The sequence below is a fragment of the Salvelinus namaycush genome, chromosome 34 (assembly GCF_016432855.1).
Source record: "Salvelinus namaycush isolate Seneca chromosome 34, SaNama_1.0, whole genome shotgun sequence".
NCBI lineage: Eukaryota > Metazoa > Chordata > Actinopteri > Salmoniformes > Salmonidae > Salvelinus > Salvelinus namaycush.
In genome coordinates, this window is record NC_052340.1 from 29949633 (window position 1) to 29970792 (window position 21160).

Genomic DNA, 21160 nt, shown 5'->3' on the forward strand with positions numbered 1-21160 from the left:
ACAAATTGAAAGCTTCCATTTTTCTGCATGTTATTGGAGAGGATGCATTGGACATTTGCAATAGCTTTCAGCAAGACGAGGCAAACTTGACATTGACTGTGCTAAGGCTAAATTTGAGGAGTACTATGTACGAAGTCAGAATGTCAGATTTGAGAGTGACAAGTTTTTCTCTCATGATCAGAAACAGGGAGTCCGTTTTGACCAGTATTTGGCTGAGCTGAACACACTGAGCAAAATCTGAAAATCTTGAACATCTGAAAGACTCACTAGTGAAAGACAGGATAGTCTGTGGCATACTTAATAATGGACTCAAGGAGAGATTGCTGTGTGAGAAAGATTTAACTTTGGATAAAGCAGTGAATATGTGTCGAGCAGCTGAACCCACCAAAGCACAAGCTAAAGAGCTGTGAAGGGATGAGATGTCAGTGCGTGCAATAAAGAGGCGCAACACACACGCCTTTACAAAACAAGAACAAGCAAAAGAGAAATCAAAACACTACATGTGGAAAATGTGGATTTATCCACAAGCCCAAAAATGTCCCTGCATATGGAAAATCATGTAACAACTGTGGCGAAAAATAATCATTTCTCAAAATGCTGCAAAGCTGAGGCTACAAAGAAAAAGATTCACGCAGTCAAGGAGGAGATTGAAGAATTCTTTGTTGATTCTGTGGAAATATGCAATGCAGTAAAAGCTGAATGGATTGTGCCATTGACTGTGAATGAATCTATAATACCATTCAAGCTTGATACTGGAGCACAGGTAAACCTGTTGTCCCTGGATGACTACAAAACACCTGAAAGTGAAGAGCAAAATACACCCGGTGAAAATTAAGGTTACTGGTTATTCTGGGGAGAACGTACCAGTCAAAGGAAGCTGCATAGTAACTTTACAGCACAAAGGAAAACAGTTCAAAGCACAGCTGCTGATTATGGAAAAGAGTGTTCCTATTCTAGGAATCAATGCCTGTGAAAAGCTCAATTTGTTGAAAAGAGTGTATGTAGTGACATCACAGACTGAAAATGACCAATAATCTCTACTGGCTGAGTATGAGGATGTTTTTAAGGGTCTTGGATGTTTACCAGGAGAACACAATGTACTGATGACAAAATTACTCCAGTTGTGCATGCATGCAGAGAAGTTCCATTTGCACTGAGGAAAAAGCTCAAGGAGGAACTCGGACGCATGGAAGTCATCACAAAAATGGATGAACCTACAGACTGGGTAAGCTCAGTGGATATTATGGCGATCTCAGAATATGTCTAGACCCGAGAGATCTCAACAAAGCAATCAAGAGAGAACATTTCAAGTTGCCAACCAGAGAAGAGATAATGTGGCAGTTTGCTGGAGCAAAGTGGTTCAGTAAGCTTGATGCCCCATCAGGATTCTGGCAAATGAAGCTAGATGATGCAAGTTCAAGGCTATGCACATTCAACACACCTGAGGGAAGGTACAGATTTGTCCGTCTACCATATGGGATTCTCTCAGCGCCAGAGGTCTACCACAAGACAATCCACATGATCTTCAAGCACATTCCAGGAGTGGAGACCATGATGGATGACATCATCGTCTGGGGGTCCACAAAAGAAGAACACGACATGAGAGTGAGACAAGTGCTGGACCTGACACGGAAAGTCAACCTAAAACTAAACGAGGACAAATGCGAGTTTGGTGTGAAAACACTTACCTTTGTGGGAGATGTACTTTCAGAGGATAGAGTCAAACCAGACCGAGGAAAACATTGGCCATCAACAACATGAAGCACCCGAAGAACAAGGACGATGTGAGATGCTTCATGGGCATGATCACCTACCTTGAAAAGTTCATACCTCAACTGTCCAAGACATCACTACAGGAACCTGGATGCAGCAAGGGTGTGTGCAGAGAGAAGTTGCACCGCGATCCTATGAGATCCAAATGGAGCATGGATCACAACTGAGACGAAACAGAGTGGATCTAAGGCTTCAGCCATTCACTCAAGGGACTGAAGATCATCAGGAAGACGCTGCTGAAGCGTCAAATGCCTTTAGCAATGGACAATTCAGTCAGAACAGAACTGTTTCAGGAAGCACTTCAGCAGAACGACCAAAGAGGACTGTCAGAGCCCCTGAAAGGATTATTGAGAATTGCTATTGAAAAAAAAGAAAGGGGCACCTGGACTGAATGTTTTTTTTGTGAAAAGAAATAGAGCCACAATAGAGTATTGTTGGACAGACTATATTTAGTTGAAGAAAAAAAGATCACCAGAATATGTTTATTACCTCTAAAGTGATGTTTAAAAAAATAAAATAAAAAGGATTGGGGGAAAAAATGTGTGTTATTAAAAATTGCGTGTTATGCAGGTTGAGTAAACAAATGTGATGTGTAGTTACAGAGAAAAGTAGTTTTCTTTTAAAGGAAGGAAGATGTGTTATGTGTTAATAACATTTAGACTACGTTACCCAGCAGGCTATGCGGGGGGGGGGGCATACACAACCCCGCCCTCTGCAATTGGGTCCTGGACTTTGACGGGCCGCCCCCAGGTGGTGAAGGTAGGAAACAACATCTCCACTTCGCTGACCCTCAACACTGGGGCCTCACAAGGGTTTATGCTCAGCCCCCTCCTGTACTCCCTGTTCACCCACGACTGCGTGGCCATGCACGCCTCCAACTCAATCGTCAAGTTTGCAGACGACACAACAGTAGTGGGCTTGATTACCAACAACGACGAAACGCTCTACAGGGAGGAGGTGAGGGCACTCGGAGTGTGGTGTCAGGAAAACAACCTCTCACTCAACGTCAACAAAACAAAGGAGATGATCGTGGACTTCAGGAAACAGCACCCCCTTATCCACATCGAAGGGACAGCAGTGGAGAAGGTGGAAAGTTTTAAGTTCCTCGGCGTACACATCACAGGCAAACTGAAATGGTCCACTCACACAGACAGTGTGGTGAAGAAGGCGCAACAGCGCCTCTTCAACCTCAGGAGGCTGAAGAAATTTGGCTTGTCACCTAAAACCCTGACAAACCTTTACAGATGCACAATCGAGAGCATCTTGTCGGGCTGTATCACAGCCTGGTACGACAACTGCACCGCCCTCAACCGCAAGACTCTCCAGAGTGTGGTGCGGTCTGCACAATGCATCACCGGGGGCAAACTATCTGCCATCCATGACACCTACAGCACCCGATGTCACAGGAAGGCCAAAAAGATCATCAAGGACATCAACCACCCGAGCCACTGCCTGTTCACACCGCTATCATCCATAAGGCGAGGTGGGTACAGGTGCATCGAAGCTGGGATCGAGAGACTGAAAAACAGCTTCTATCTCAAGGCCATCAGACTGCTAAACAGCAATCACCTATACTCAGAGTCTGCTGCCTACATTGAGACCCACTTTTTAATAAATGGATCACTCGTCACTTTATGCAATGAACTCTTAATAATGCCACTTTATTAATGTTTACATATCTTACATTACTCTAATCACATGTATATACTGTACTTTATACCATCTATTGCACCTTCGCCATCGCTCATCCATATACTTACATGTACATATTCTCATTCACCCCTTTAGATTTGTGTGTATTAGATAGTTGTTGGGGCATTGTTAGATTACTTGTTAGATATTACTGCACTGTCGGAACTAGAAGCACAAGCATTTCGCTACACTCACATTAGCATCTGCTAACCATGTGTATGTGACAAATCAAATTTGATTTGATAATTGACAGGTGTGACCGGTTGATGAACGCAGAAACATCCCTCTTTAACTTAGGCCAAAATAAGTGTCTCAGTATGCGATTGTAGGTTTTCCTCGCCCATATGTCCAGCAACATCGTTGTGGGAAGTTCAACACCAACTCACAACTTAACTGATACAACAACCAGACTAACAGCCTCCCCCACAAAACTACTACTATGAGACACCCACTTTCTCATCAGGACATCATCCTGGGGAAAGTAGCCATGGGCGACCACCAAACTGTTCCACAGGCACAATTTTGTCACGCAACTCTTCTGTGGGGTCAGCCCGTTGCTCCTTGATTAGATCTGAGCGGGGCACAGATAACGGGATCACAGGGAAAGGAGTGACATTTTTTTTAACATCGTTAGCCAGCTCAGTGAACAGGTCGCCACTACTCATGGACCACGTCACGCATAAAACCTCTGGGGAAACTGCGCGCTGTCATCAGGAATCCTTACAAACGACGGCTTAGCGGTAACCACTAGAGATGGAGACACGACAGGCCATACATGCTCACCAGCCAAGTTATTCCCAAGGTTAACGTCGATACCCTCAATAGGCAACGAAGGACGTACAACAACCTTGCCTTTAACCAGTTCAGAATCCAACATCAGTTTATGCAATGGAACTGACAGTGTTCAACCCGATTCCCCTAATTAAAACACTATTCCCCAAATCAGTCTCAGCAGAGAAGGGTAACCCAGACTAACACAAACGACTGAGGCACCTGTGTCCCTCGATCTTCACTGGCACTGGGTCACAAAACCCTCTGTAATGAAAGGTAAATAATGTAGAATTGACGCCACGTAAAATGTTGTGCAACACAGCATTCCTAAACTAGCCAACAATGTCTGCTGTGTGGATCGAGCAGTCAACAAGTCGAGCAGTCATTTGAAAGAGTAACAAAATTTCAGCAACACAACTCAAAGGCGAAATCCATTAAAGCCAAGGTAAATCTTGAAAATCTTGGCCATAGTGGAGTTTGGAGTGTGACTGTTTGAGGTTGTGGACAAGTGTCTTTTATACTGATAACAAGTTCAAACAGGTGCCATTAATACAGGTAACGAGTGGAGGACAGAGGAGCCTCTTAAAGAAGAAGTTACAGGTCTGTGAGAGCCAGAAATCTTGCTTGTTTGTAGGTGACCAAATACTTATTTTCCACCATAATTTGCAAATAAATTCATTAAAAATCCTACAATGTGATTTTCTGGAATTTCTTTTCTCATTTTGTCTGTCATAGTTGAAGTGTACCTATGATGAAAATTACAGGCCTCTCATCTTTTTAAGTGGGAGAACTTGCACAATTGGTGGCTGACTAAATACTTTTTTGCCCCACTGTAAATGCCAACAAAATAACTTTTGTGTGTGTCACCTTTTATTTAACTAGGCAAGTCCAGTTAAGAACACATTTTTATTTACAATGACGACCTACCCCGGACGACGCCCTATGGGAGTCCCAATCACGGCCAGATGTGATACCGCCTGGATTCGAACCAGGGACTGTAGTGACTCCTCTAGCACTGAGATGCAGTGCCTTAGACCACTGTGTGTGTTAACTATTTAACTGTACTAGAATGCTTAAAAGGCCGCTAAAATGTTAAATATCGTTTATCGGTATCAGGTTTTTTGGCAAGGAAAATATTGGTATCGGCCAAAAATGTCATATCGATGGATCACTAAAATTGACCCTTAGCCCTGAACAGGACATTCGTTTTTCCAATGACCTGAACTCTGACAGTAGTGACACTTGACTGAAGTCCGCTTCACCACGCTCAACCAGGCTCAACCCTAGATGAATGAATCTCTTCCTGTGAACCAGAGTATCTTGGTGGGCGAGGCTCAAATCTCTCAGAACGTCCCCACTCACTCCGAATACGGTGCTCTGCAAAGCCACTTTTGTGAGTCAAAACATACTTGTCTGTCAAAAGTCATAAACGCAGAGACGGGACACCAGCAATTAAACTGAAGATAACTCGCACAAACTCAACATGAGTGTTTATCAGCCCTTTTTTAAAGTTCAATATCATTGGTGGTAAGCCACAGGAACCAATTCATAAACCTGTAAGAGCCATATTTAACCTTAACGCTGTCAGCTACACCAAGAGCGGAATTTGCTTCCAGCACTTTACTAGTAAACACACTGCAACATTAAAGTGCGATCATAATCAGGCCAACTCCTAGCATAAGCAACACACTCAAACAACGAAAATAACATCTCAGGGTCCTAATCATTAAATTGAAAACAGCCATAAGTTTCCACCAATATCAAATGTGTCCGGTGCACAACCGAGAAAGGAGCAACCCCTAGGTAAATCTGGGTCACCTTCCCAAAGTAAAGAGAAAGCTTTCCTTCCCTAACCAATTCTAGCCGCTCTTGTTGCAGCTTGATTTTAGCACGTGCCAAATCCTGTTTAAATTCCAATTCCTTTTATTTTGTCTTTACCCCAAATTTCGTGATATCCAATTGTTAGTTAGTCTTGTCCCATCACTGCAACTCCCGTATGGACAACGGAGAGGCGAAGGTTGAGAGCCATGCGTCCTCTGAAACATGACCCTGCCAAGCCGCACTGCTTCGTAACACACTGCTCGCTTAACTGGAAGCCAGCCGCACCAATGCGTTGGAGGAAACACTGTACACCTGGCAACTGTGTCACCGTGCATGCGCCCGGTCCGCCACAGGAGTCGCTAGAGTGCGATGGGACAAGAACATCCCAGACAGTCAAACCCTCCCCTAACCTGGAAGATGATGGGCCAATTGTGCACCGCCTCATGGGTTTCCCGGTCGCAGCCGGTTGCGACACAGCCCGGGATCGAACCCGGGTCTGTAGTGACGCCTCAAACAATGCTGCCCCAGTGGTACCTACAAGTATACCACTATCAGATTGGCCTTCAATACCTAACATACTTTTTTTGACATTTATCACTCATTTCAACATAGTGTTCAGCGATCTTCAACAGCTGTTCTTTAGTACATCATTCTAACAGTTCCTGTGATGGAACGCGAATGAACTCATCTACATTAGACGCCATAGTCACAAGTAACTGCAACCAATCTCTGCCCCTCTACTGAGCACACCAGACCGGACCACAACAAGAGAAGCGCCAATCACACTGGGCACCACAGGAGATCCTACAACCCTAGTCTTCTTGCGGATTCACAGTGGGTAATTACGCACTGTAGCCCGCTGGCATGGGGGGAAAAACGCAGCACGCTGGTGGATTTCCCCCAAGCCATGGATGTGTCCCCGAGACAACTGCTCTGTCCATGGACACAACACAAAAATAAACAGAAAGGCTATAGCTCCGGGTAGCAAATGGTACTACAACCGATTGTACTCACCTCCTCGGACCGATGTCCCAACAGCAAGTAGAGCAAGAGTTTCCAGCCAGGGCCTGGAAACTAACCAATGTCCCTCTCTCCACCGCAGTGGCAAGTTTACCAAACACAATGCTCATACCAGTTAGCTTAACACTAGTATTAGGCCCGCTGGCATACTTTTCCAGGCAACGCATCTGTTTGATGATGTCACAGGACAACCAAAATCACTGATACGTCTCTTAAGGCACTATACCGAACACTTATGAGACTAGGCAGTGAATACCAACCAAAGTGCATCCTAATTAGCATTAACCCATCATAATGCAAAAAATACTATACACCAAAATGTCTAGGAACCAACCTTCAATCCAAGGCGAGCCCCCAATAAAGTAAACTACAGTTGAAGTCGGAAGTTTACATACACCTTAGCCAAATACATTTAAACTCAGTTTTTCACAATTCCTGACATTTAATCCTCGTAAAAATTCCCTGTCTTAAGTCAGTTAGGATCACCACTTTATTTTAATGTGAATTGTCAGAATAATAGAGATTGATTTATTTCATATTTTATTTATTTCATCAAATTCCCAGTGGGTCAGAAGTTTACATACACTCAATTAGTATTTGGTAGCTTTGCTTTTAAATTGTTTAACTTGGGTCAAACGTTTCAGGTAGCCTTCCACAAGCTTCCCACAATAAGTTGAGTGAATTTTGGCCCATTCCTCCTGACAGAGCTGGTGTAACTGAGTCAGGTTTGTAGGCCTCCTTGCTCGCACATGCTTTTTCAGTTCTGCCCACAAATATCTATGGGATTGAGGTCAGGGCTTTGTGATGGTGACTCCAATAGCTTGACTTTGTTGTCCTTAAGCCATTTTGCCACAACTTTGGAAGTATGCTTGGGGTCATTGTCCATTTCGAACACCCATTCGCGACCAAGCTTTAACTTTACTAGGGTAGGGGGCAGCATTCGGAATTTTGGATGAAAAGCATGCCCAAATTAGACTGCCTGCTACTCAGGCCCAGAAGCTAGGATATGCATATAATAGTAGATAGTAGATTTGGATAGAAAACATTCTAAAGTTTCCAAAACTGTTAAAATAATGTCTGTGAGTATAACAGAACTGATATGGCAGGCGAAAACCTGAGGAAAATCCAACCAAGAAGTACTATTATTTTGAAAGGCTGTTTTTCCATTGAAAGCCTATCCACCATACAAAGACTTAGGACCCAGTTCACGAGTTCTGTGGCTTCCTCTACATGTGGCCAGTCTTTAGGCATTGTTTCAGGCTTTTACTCTGAGAAATGAGGGAGATACAGCACTTTCAATCAGTGGCCAGGGGAAATTTCCAGCCATGAGTCCTGCGCCTGGTCGGGAACGTGCCTTTCTTGTTTCTCTTTTTCTATTGACGAAGCTTTTGTCCGGTTGAAATATTATTTATGACAAAAACAACCGGATGATTGATTTTAAACATCGTTGGCATGTTTCTACTAACTTTAATTGTACTTTTTTTAACTTTTCGTCTGGACTTGAGCATTCGCGCCTTGAGCATTCGGGTTACCGGACAAAATGCACAAACAAAAAGGAGGTTTTTGGTCATAAAGAGAGACATTATCGAACAAAACAAACATTTATTGTCTAACATGGAGACCTAGGAGTGCCACCAGATGAAGATCATCAAAGGTAAGTGATTCATTTTAATGCTATTTCTGACTTTTGTGACACCTCTCCTTGGTAGGAAAATGGCTGTATGTTTTTCTGTGGCTAGGAGCAGACCTAACATAATCCCAAAGTGTGCTTTCGCCGTAAAGCCTGTTTGAAATCTGACACAGCGGTTGCATTAAGGAGAAGTTTATCTTTATTCATATGTTTAACACTTGTATCATTTATCAATGTTTATGATGAGTATTTCTGTAATTTGATGTGGCTATCTGCACTTTCACCGGATGTTTGTTTGAGACAATGCATTTCTGAACATAACGCACCAATGTAAACAGATTTTTGGATATAAATATTAACTTTATCGAACAAAACATACATGTATTGTGTAACATGAAGTCCTATGAGTGCCATCTGATGAAGATCATCAAAGGTTAGTGATATATTTTATCTCTATTTCTGCTTTTTATGACTCCTCTCTTTGGCTGGAAAAATGGCTGTATGGTTTTCTGTGACTAGGTGCTGACCTAACATAATCGCATGGTGTGCTTTCGCAGTAAAGCCTTTTTGAAATCGGACACTGTGGTTGGATTTACAAGAAGTTTATCTTTAAAATGGTGTATGATACTTGTATGTTTGAGAATTTAATTATGGGATTTCTGTTGTTTTGAATTTGGCGCCCTGCAATTTCACTGGCTGTTGTCAACGCTAGCGTCCCACTGGTACTTCCTGACTGATATCTTGAGATGTTGCTTCATGATGCCATCTATTTTGTGAAGTGCACCAGTCCCTCCTGCAGTAAAGCACCCCCATAACATGAGGCTGCCACCCCCGTGCTTCACGGTTGGGATGGTGTTCTTCGGCTTGCAAGCCTCCCCCTTTTTCCTCCAAACATAACGATGGTCATTATGGCCAAACAGTTCTATTTTTGTTTCATCAGACCAGAGGACTTTTCTCCAAAAAGTACGATCTTTGTCCCCATGTGCAGTTGCAAACCGTGGGTCTGGCTTTTTTATGGTGGTTTTGGAGCAGTGGCTTCTTCCTTGCTGAGCAGCCTTTCAGGTTATGTCGATATAGGTCTCGTTTTACTGTGGATATAGATACTTTGTACCTGTTTTCTCCAGCATCTTCACAAGGTCCTTTGCTGTTCTAGGATTGATTTGCACTTTTTGCACCAAAGTACGTTCATCTCTAGGAGACAGAACGCGTCTCCTTCCTGAGCGGTATGACGGCTGCTTGGTTCCATCGTGTTTATACTTGTGTACTATTGTTTGTACAGATGAACATGGTAATTAGAAATTGCTCCCAAGGATGAACCAGACTTGTGGAGGTCTACAATTTATTTTCTGAGGTCTTTGCTGATTTCTTTTGATTTTCCCATGATGTCAAGCAAAGAGGCACTGAGTTTGAAGGTAGCCCTTGAAATACATCCACAGGTCCACCTCCAATTGACTCAAATGATGTCAATTAGCCTATCAGAAGCTTTTAAAGCCATAACATAATTGTCTGAAATTTTCCAAGCTGTTTAAAGGCACAGTCAACTTAGTGTATGTAAACTTCTGACCAACTGGAATTGTGATACAGTGAATTATAAGTGAAATGATCTGTCTGTAAACAATTGTTGGAAAAATGACTTGTGTCATGCACAAAGTAGATGTCCTAACCGTGTGTGTGTGATTTTCTGGATTTTTGTTTTAGATGCCGTCTCTCTCTCTCTATATATATATATATATATATATATATACACACACACAGTGGCTTGCGAATGTATTCACCCCCCTTGGCATTTTTCCTTTTTTGTTGCTACAAAATGGAATTAAAATAGATTCTTGGGGGGGTTTGTATCATCTGATTTACACAACATGTCTACCACTTTGAAGATGAAAAATATTTTTTGTTGTGAAACAAACAAGGAATGACAAAAAAACTGAACTTGAGCGTTGCTTTAGCAGTATCTTAGGGTCATTGTCCTGCTGGAAGGTGAACATCCGTCCCAGTCTTAAATCTCTGGAAGACTGAAACAGGTTTCCCTCAAGAATTTCCCTGTTTTTAGCGCCATCCATCATTCCTTCAATTCTGACCAGTTTCCCAGTCCTTGCTGATGAAAAACAACCCCACAGCATGATGCTGCCACCACCATAATTCACTGTGGGGGTGGTGTTCTCGGGGTGATGAGAGGTGTTGGGTTTGCGCAGACATAGCGTTTTCCTTGATGGCCAAACAGCAACATTTATGTCTCATCTGACCACAGTACATTCTTCTATATGTTTCGGTAAACACCAAACGTGTTTGCTTATTTTTTTCTTGAAGCAATGGCTTTTTTTCTGGCCACTCTTCCGTAAAGCCCAGCTCTGTGGAGTGTATGGCTTAAAGTGGTCCTATGGACAGATACTCCAACCTCCACTGGGGAGCTTTGCAGCTCCTTCAGGGTTATCTTTGCTCTCTTTGTTGCCTTTCTGATTAATGCCCTCCTTGCCTGGTCTGTGACTTTTGGTGGGCGACCTTTCTTGGCAGGTTTGCTGTGGTGCCATATTCTTTCCATGTTTTAATAATGGATTTAATGGTACTCCGTGGGATGTTAAAAGTTTCGGATATTTTTTTATAACCCAACCCTGATCTGTACTTCTCCCCCACTTTGTCCCTGACCTGTTTGGAGAGCTCCTTGGTCTTCATGGTGTCGCTTGCTTGGTGGTGCCCCTTGCTTAGTGGTGCAGTATCTGGGGCCTTTCAGAACAGGTGTATATATACTGAGATCATGTGACAGATCATGTGACACTTAAATTGCACACAGGTGGACTTTATTTATCTAATTATGTGACTTCTAAAGGTAATTGGTTGCACCAGATCTTATTTAGGGGCTTCATAGCAAAGGGGGTGAATACATAGGCATGCACCACTTTTCCGTTTTATTTTTAAATAATTTTTTAAAACATGTTATGTTTTTCATTTCACTTCACCAATTTGGACTATTTTGTGTATGTCCATTACATGAAATCCAAATAAAAATTCATTTAAATTACAGGTTGTAATGCAACAAAATAGGAAAAATGCTAAGTGGGATGAATACTTTTGTAAGTGTGTGTGTAAACTCAGCAAAAAAAGAAACGCCCCTTTTTCAGGACCCTGTCTTTCAAAGATGATTCATAATAATCCAAATAACTTCACAGATCTTCATTGTAAATGGTTTAAACACTGTTTCCCATGCTTGTTCAATGAACCATAAACAATTAATGAACATGCACCTGTGGAACGGTCGTTAAGACACTAACAGCTTACAGATGGTAGGCAATTAAGGTCACAGTTATGAAAACTTAGGACACTAAGGAGGCCTTTCTACTGACTCTGAAAAACACCAAAAGAAAGACGCCCAGGGTCCCTGCTCATCTGCGTGAACGTGTCTTAGGCATGCTGCAAGGTGGCATGAGGACTGCAGATATGACCAGGACAATACATTGCAATGTACGTACTGTGAGATGCCTAAGACAGCCCTACAGGGAGACAGGACGGACAGCTGATCGTCCTCGCAGTGGCAGACCATGTGTAACACCTGCACAGGATCAGTACATCCGAACATCACACCTGCGGGACAGGTACAGGATGGCAACAACAACTGCGCACAATCCCTCCATCAGTGCTCAGAATGTCCGCAATAGGCTGAGAGAGGCTGGACTGAGGGCTTGTAGGCCTGTTGTAAGGCAGGTCCTCACCAGACATCACCGGCAACAACGTCACCCATAGGCACAAGCCCACCGTCACTGGACCAGACAGGACTGGCAAAAAGTGCTGTTCACTGATGAGTCACGGTTTTGTCTCACCAGGGGTGATGGTCGGATTCGCGTTTATTGTCGAAGCAATGAGCATTACACCGAGGCCTGTACTCTGGAACGGGATCGATTTGGAAGTAGAGGGTCCGTCATGCGGTGTGTCACAGCATAATCGGACTGAGCTTGTTGTCTTTGCAGGCAATCTCAACTCTGTGCGTTACAGGGAAGACATCCTCCTCCCTCATGTGGTACCCTTCCTGCAGGCTCATCTTGACATGACCCTCCAGCATAACAATGCCACCAGCCATACTGCTCGTTCTGTGCGTGATTTCCTGCAAAACATGAATGTCAGTGTTCTGCCATGGTCAGCGAAGAGCCCGGATCTCAATCCCATTGAGCACGTTTGGGACCTGTTGGATCGGAGGGTGAGGGCTAGGGCTAGGGCCATTCCCCCCAGAAATGTCCGGGAACTTGCAGGTGCATTGGTGGAAGAGTGCGGTAACACCTCACAGCAAGAACTGGCAAATCTGATGCAGTCCATGAGGAGGAGATGCACTGCAGAACTTAGTATCTGGTATGGCCACCAGCTACATTGACTGTTACTTTTGATTTTGACCCCCACCTTTGTTCAGGGACACATTATTCCATTTCTGTTAGTCACATGTCTGTTGAACTTGTTCAGTTAATGTCTCAGTTGTTGGCCTCCCGGGTGGCGCAGTGGTCTAGGGCACTAGACCACGCTAGTGGTGAAGATGGGTTGTGGCTGGGTCTTCCAGCATGACAACGACCTGAAACACACAGCCAGGGCAACTAAGGAGTGGCTCCGTAAGAAGCATCTCAAGGTCCTGGAGTGGCCTAGCCAGTCTCCAGACCTAAACCCAATAGAACATCTTTGGAGGGAGCTTAAAGTCCGTATTGCCCAGCGACAGCCCCGAAACCTGAAGTATCTGGAGAAGGTCTGTATGGAGGAGTGGGCCAAATCCCTGCTGCAGTGTGTGCAAACCTGGTCAAGAACTACAGGAAACGTATGATCTCTGTAATTGCAAACAAAGGTTTCTGTACCAAATATTAAGTTCTGCTTTTCTGATGTATCAAATACTTATGTCATGCAATAAAATGCAAATTAATTACTTAAAAATCATACAATGTGATTTTCTGTATTTTTGTTTTAGATTCCGTCTCTCACAGTTGAAGTGTACCTATGATAAAAATTACAGACCTCTACATGCTTTGTAAGTAGGAAAACCTGCAAAATCGGCAGTGTATCAAATACTTGTTCTCCCCACTGTATATATATATATTCGGTACTTTGAATCACGTTTGGCAGCTATAAGCTTGGCACACATGTATTTTGGGAGTTTCTCACATTATTCTCTACATATCCTCTCAAGCTCTGTCAGGTTGGATGGGGAGTGTTGCTGCACAGCAATTTTCAGGTCTCTTCAGAGATGTTCAAGTCCTGGCTCTGGCTGGGCCACTCAAGGACATTGAGCCTTGTCCCGAAGCCACTCTTGCGTTGTCTTGGCTGTATGCTAGTCTCCCAGTCCCATCCGTTGAAAAACATCCCCACAGCATGAGGCTGCCACCACCATGCTTCACCGTAGGGATGGTGCCAGGTTTTCCTCCAGACTTGACGCCTGGCATTTAGGCCAAAGAGTTCAATCTTGGTTTCATCAGACCAGAGAGTCTTGTTTCTCATGGTCAGAGTCCTTTAGGTGCCTTTTGGAAAACTCCAAGCAGACTGGCATGCCTTTTACTGAGGAGTTGCTTCTGTCTGGCCACTCTACCATAAAAGGCCTGATTGGTAGAGTGCTGCAGAGATGTTTGTCCTTCTGGAAGGTTCTCCGATCTCCACAGAGGAACTCTGGTGCTCTGTCAGAGTGACCATCAGGTTCTTGGTCACCTCCCTGACCAAGGCCCTTCTCCCCCAATTGCTCAGTTTGGCCGGGTGGCCAGCTCTAGGAAGAGTTTTGGTGGTTTCAAACTTCTTCCATTTAAGAATGATAAAGGCCACTTTGTTCTTGGGGACCTTCAATGCTGCAAAAATGTTTTGGTACCCTTCCCCAGATCTGTGCCTCGACATAATCCTGTCTCGGAGCTCTACGGACAATTCCTTCAACCTCATGGCTTGGTTTTTGCTCTGACATGCACTGTCAACTGTGGGACCTTATATAGACGTGTGTGTGCCTTTCCAAATCATGTCCGATCATTTGAATTTACCACGAGTGGACTCCAATCAAGTTGTAGAAACATCTCAAGGATGATCTATGGAAACAGGTTGCACCTGAGCTTAATTTCGAGTCTCATAGCAGTGTTTGAATACTTATGTAAATCAGGTGTTTTTAGTTTTTTATACCTTTGCAAAAAATGCTTTCGTTTTATCATTATTGGGTATTGTGTGTAGATTGAAGATTTTTATGTATTTCATCAATTTTGAAATAAGGCTGTAACTTAACAAAATGTGAAAAGTTAAGGGGTGTGAATAATTTCCGAATGCACTGTAATTAATCTCATAGGCCTAATTGTGCTGTAGAGGTATTTTTTAAATTGCACACAAATATGCTGGGTAGCCCCGTCCTATCCCTAGGGGTTCACCACTCTGAAGCGCCCCAAACCAACACACCCCACTCAGCTTTAGGATCTTAGTGAAACATTCATTATTGGTTTTGGGTGTGTTAGGCCAAGGCCAGAGTGACAAGACTAGAATCAATGGTTCAATCATTGAAATGACAGTTATTCCCAGGTCCCAGACTGAAGCTTTGAGTCTAATCTGCTATGCTGTAGCTAATGTAGGTCTACCCATCAATTCCAGATGGAACTTTGTATCATTCACTGATGTTGTTAATATACTGCAAAATTCACCTGAGCTCCATAGACTGGTCTTCCCTGCCTGTCTGACCCTGCTGGGACCCCTATCAGCATCTGGGGCGGCAGGTAGCCTAGTGGTTAGAGCGTTGGGCTAGTAACCGAAAGGTTGCTAGATCAAATCCCCAAGATGACAAGGTAAAAATCTGTCGTTCTGCCCCTGAACAAGGCAATTAACCCACTGTTCCTAGGCCATCATTGTGAATAAGAATTTGTTCTTTAACTGACTTGCCTAGTTAAATAAAGGTTAAATAAAAAATCTGATCCTGCTAAGACATGATGAGCATATTTGTTGTATACTGACTGTGCACGGGCGATCAGACATAACTTCGGGATGAAAATATTGTATTTTTCTTGTCCCACAGATTATTTGGAGATTGTCCTCTTTCTGCTTTGTATGCGTTAGCCTACCTATTGTATTAAAAGCACATTATTCACACACTCACAATTCACTACTTCAACTTCAGTAGCCTACCTTTCCTAGTTTGGTGTGAGTTCAAGTGCGCCTAGTATGTGTGGTCTCAATGAAATAGAGTAAGCTGCATACATTGGCGGAGAATAACGTGGCAGTTAACTTAAATATGAAATTAACTTAAATATGATTAGACTGTGGAGGGTGCTCAAGCAACATGTCAAAGTGCAATCAAAAAGTTGTATAATTGAAAAGGAAAAGGCACAACAAGCACATAGGTTAGGGTACTATGGTGAGCGAGGGTTAAGCCTTTTCATTTTCAATAAGCATTGATATCCCATTTATTTGTCTCCTGCCTGCAAATTGTCCTCCTTAAAGGTAAACTATATCCTATAGGCCTTTGTAAAAGGTAAAAAGTGTCGCTGTCATCATTCTTGCTGCTGCCAGTTCAGTAGCCATACCTGCGAGATCAGGTGCACATGTGGTCTCAATTAAATAGAGTAGGCTATAGCCTATGCATAGGCAGAGAAGCACTGAACGGTTTTCCTTCCAAGGAAATATACTTCCTAAATAGGCCTATCATTAGGCTATAGTTTACTACATTGCCTAGAAATAGGCCATAAATATTGATCACCATATTTCTCCATCTGAAAAGCTTCCCACTCCTAAAAGGTAGGCTACAAAAATAGCTCAAGAGAAAGTGCAAGTCTCCAACTCTGCTCGCTTCAAACTACATCTAGCATATTGGCTGATCTAGCCCAGTAATACAATATCAGGGCCATGTTAGAATCTCTGGTAATTTAGCCTATTTCTTAAGTTATTTTAATGCAATTGATATTACCTATAGGAAAAATTATTGGGACCATGGCTGGCAAGTGAAGTGTGTCACATATTCCTAAAATAACATTGCAGGCCTGCGGTTGGGTTTTGGTGGGAGTTGGACAGAAAGCCAGCGGGTGCGGTATGAAAAGCTGCGGGTGCAGGCAGGAGTGGGATGAAGAAATCAGTCCCACACAGACATCTACTGTGCACCATGACAGTGAAGCCTGTAATGTTAGAGCTGTTTATTACTGGGTCAGTGTGAAAAGTAGGGAATTAGCTAGGGAAACTGACAGATCGATAATGTTACATTGCCATACTAACTAATAAAAACCCATGTTGCACTAAAAAAACGTACCATATCAATCTTCAATCGTTTGGCAAATGGTTTCATCATTTGATTCAGTTCTAGTGTGATTGAGGCAAAAAGAATAACTACATTTGCTAACTTTTGGCCAGCACTCTCGCTAACTGTATATCAACTGGCGAAAGCTAGCCAAGTTCATTTACTTCTGTTGAAACGGGACTAAACAAAGGCTGCAAAACATGTCCATACAAACAACCGCTGTTAGTAATAACAGCCACCTCATATCGCTATCTATCTGACAGAACTAGAGGCTAGAGCTGACCTGGCTGTAGTAGCTACTAGCTAGCGTAGCTTATTCATTCACCTCAGTCGAGAGGGGATGATACATTAGCTAACCTAACATGTCAGTTACAATACTAGCTCAGCACAGCAAACAAACACTAGTTTAGTTTTTTCTGTTAAGTTAAACAGCAGTTACCTTGCCAGCTACATCAGTCAACTAAAGAGTAGCCAGTTTCTGCTCTTTCTATTACAACTGTGAAAAAGCGCAACTCATACACACTGAATTATGCTCAACTCTCCCATGCTGGTCCAGCCAGCCTTCCAGAAGCTTTGCCTTCACACAGCCTGTCAGCCCGCTCTATGATGTCCACGTGGTCTGTCTGAACACTCCCAACAGCCTACACGACCGCTCTGAGGCGTCCGCATGGACCTAAAGCACACCGTTGCCGCTTTGTGTATCACATTGTAATGATCAAACTAGAGGGGACAAAAATGCAATTTCAGAATGTGGGGGGGACATGTCCCCCCCCCGTCCCCCCGTCCCCAGTGAAAGTTGCGTCCCTGTGTGAAGTCATGAGCTGGTTGTCTCCCCAGTGGTAAGTCGTTCCCCGTATGCTGGCGTAATGGAGGGACACAACGAGGTGTTTATCTGAGACTTATCCACCGCGTTTACATCTCATTTACATAAACATCCTCCCATCCCTTCACATCTCATTAGCATAAGGAAACAGTCTATGGGATGTTGCTGTGAGAGAGCGACAGGAGCCGGGAGGAAATAGTTGTGTTTTATAGGGGTTAGACTACAGTCAGTGGAATATGGAGATGGCTGGGGATGTACAGTATCTGCTGAATCGCTCCCTCTTTCTTCCAACTCCTGTCCCCTTGATGTCTCCCTCAAGCACTTTTCTTTCTCCATCTTCTTCCCTCCTATCTCTTCAGTTGATATGTAAAAGTTAAAGAGCTGAGTGGTGTGGGTTGCTGTCCCGTTCTATCCTAATTCCATTACCCGGTGGTCATATACACAGCCAAGCAGGCCTAGCTAATTGAATCTTTCTTATGTATGAGCATTTAATGTATGCACCCTACCTCTGATACGCCTTATTTATTATTTTTGCTTTAGTAAACTATCACCTTGCATAAAAAATGAGATGGGTAATTTGATTGGGGTGGGTAATGTTCCGTATTCTGTCGGTACGGTGTATTCACAATTGGTGTCTTATTTTCCCTTTCGCCCTTACTCATTTACTCACTGTGTTCACTCTTTCCTTTCTCTCACTTGTTTATCTTCACTCATTCATTCTCACTCAGCCATTAAGTGCTTGGCGCTGGAAGCGGACACATTCTGTATCCAAGACGACCTAAGTTAGTCTCAGCAGGTATGTGGGTGTTATTGCTAGAGCCAGAAAGAGGGGAGGAGAGAGAGAAAGTGAAAAAAATAAGGCTAAAGGATAGTCCAAGGGAGACAGGAGAGGAGATGGAGAAGTAAAGAAACTAGTGACAGAGAAGAAATGGAAAAGTAAAGTGGAAAGAGGGAGAAAGAAAGAAAAGAAAATACCAGTAAGGAGAGGAAGTCAAATACGAAGAGATAGAAGGTAGAACAGAAAAAAGGATGAGAGTAATGAAAAGTTAAAGCTGTGGTTTGAAGAGTGATGAGATGGTGAGAAGGGAAGGGTAGAGACAGGATGGGGTGAATGAAAAAAAGAGGAGAGGGATGGAGGGAAATAGCATGCAGGTTATTGCCTGCCATAAAGAATGAAACAGGTAAGTGTTGTAAGGTGTGTACTGTGTACCCCAGGAAAACCAGTGAGTCATAGCAGCACAGACGGAGCTAACCACATTACTGCTCAGAGACCAGACAAGATTACAGCTGTTGCTGGTTGGAACACACACACTGTTAGTGAGCATTTCTCATTTGCCAAGATAATACATCCAGCTGACAGGTGTGGCATATCAAGAAGATGATTAAACAGCATAATCATTACACAGGTGTACCTTGTGCTGGGCACTCTAAAATGTGCAGTTTTGTCACCCAACACAATACCACAGATGTCTCAAGTTTTGAGGGAGTGTGCAATTGACATGCTGACTGCAGGAATGTCCACCAGAGCTGTTGCCAGAGAATGTAATGTTAATTTCTCTACTATAAGATGCCTCAAACGTTGTTTAGAGAATTTGGCAGTACATCCAACCGGCCTCACAGCCGTAGACCATGTGCAACCACACCAGCCCAGGACCTCCACATCTGGCTTCTTCACCTGCGGGATGGTCTGAGACGAGCCACCCAGACAGCTGATAAAACTGTGGGTTTGCACAAGCGAAGAATTTCTGCACAAACTGTCAGAAACAGCCTCAGGGAAGCTCATCTGCATGCTCGTCGTTCTCACCAGGGTCTTGACCTGGCTGCAGTTCGGCATCGTAACCGACTTCAGTGGGAAAACATTCCACAGGCCACAATCAAGAGCCTGATCAACTCTATGCGAAGGAGATGTGTCATGCTGGATGAGTCAAATGGTGGTCAGACCAGATACTGACTGGTATTCTGATCCACGCCCTTACTTTTTTTTTCACAGGTATCTGTGACCAGCAGATGCATATCTGTATTCCCAGTCGTGAAATCCACAGATTATGGCCTAATTTATTTAAATTGACTGATTTCTGTATGACCTGTAACTAAGTAAAATCGTTGAAATTGTTGCGTGATGAGTTTATTTTTGTTCAGTGTACATGTACAGTACCAGTCAGAAGTTTGGACACACGTACTCATTCAAGGGTTTTCCTTTATTTTGACAATTTTCTACATTGTAGAATTGTGAAGACATAAAAACTATGAAATAACACATATGGAATAATGTGCTAAACAATTCAACATATATTTGAGATTCTTCAAAGTAGCCACCCTTTGCCTTGATGACAGCTTTGCACACTCTTGGCATTCTCTCAACCAGCTTCATGAGGAATGCTTTTCCAACAGTCCTGGAGGAGTTCCCACATGCTGAGCACTTGTTGGCTTCTTTTCCTTCATTCTACGCTCCAACTCATCGCAAACCATCACAATTGGGTTGAGGTCGGATGATTGTGGAAGCCAGGTCATCTGATGCAGCACTCCATCACTCTCCTTCGAAGTCAAATAGCCCTTACACAGCCTGGAGGTGTATTTTGGGACATTGTCCTGTTGAAAAACAAATGATAGTTCCACTAAACACAAACCAGGTGGAATGGCGTATCGCTTCAGAATGCTGTGGTAGCCATGCTGGTTAAGTGTGCCTTGAATTCTAAATACATCACAGACAGTGTCACCAGAAAACACCATCTCACCTACCTCTATCTCCATGCTTCATGGTGGGAACCACACATGCGGAGATCATCCGTTCACCTACTCTGCGTCTTACAAAGACACGGCGGTTGGAACCAAAAATCTCAAATTTGGACTCATCAGACCAAAGGACAGATTTCCACAGGTCTAATGTCCATTGCTCGTGTTTCTTGGCCCAAGAAAGGCTGTTCTTCTTATTGGTGTCCTTTAGTAGTTGTTTCTTTGCAGCAATTCGACCATGAAGGCCTGATTCACGCAGTCTCCTCTGAACAGTTGATGTTGAGATGTCTGTTACTTGAACTATGTGAAGCATTTATTTGGGCTGCAATTTCTGAGGCTGGTAACTAATGAACTTATCCTCTGCAGCAGAGGTATATCTGGGTCTTTCTTTCTTGTGGCAGTCCTCATGAGAGACAGTTTCAACATAGCGCTTGATGGTTTTTGCGACTGCACATGAAATGTTCAAAGTTCTTGAAATGTTCCGCATTGGCTGACCTTCATGTCTTAAAGTAATGATAGACTGTCGTTTCTCTTTGCTTATTTGAGCTGTTCTTGCCATAATATGGACTTGGTCTTTTACCAAATAGGGCTATATTCTGTATACCTACCTTGTCACAGCACAATTGATTGGCTCAAACACATTACAAAGTTAAGAAATTCCACAAATGAACTTTTAAGAAGGCACACCTGT

The 21160-nt window shown here is 43.3% G+C and overlaps 1 protein-coding gene across 1 annotated transcript in view; it reads left to right on the forward strand.

Annotated features, from left to right (window-relative positions):
* Nucleotides 1-1518: 1518 nt before the first annotated feature.
* Nucleotides 1519-21160, forward strand: part of LOC120028476 (chloride channel protein 2-like) — a 119013-nt gene continuing 99371 nt past the window's right edge. Inside the window, exon 1 of the mRNA XM_038973681.1 lies at nucleotides 1519-1672. Coding sequence (XP_038829609.1) covers nucleotides 1519-1672 — 154 coding nt within the window. The remainder of the gene's footprint in view (nucleotides 1673-21160) is intronic.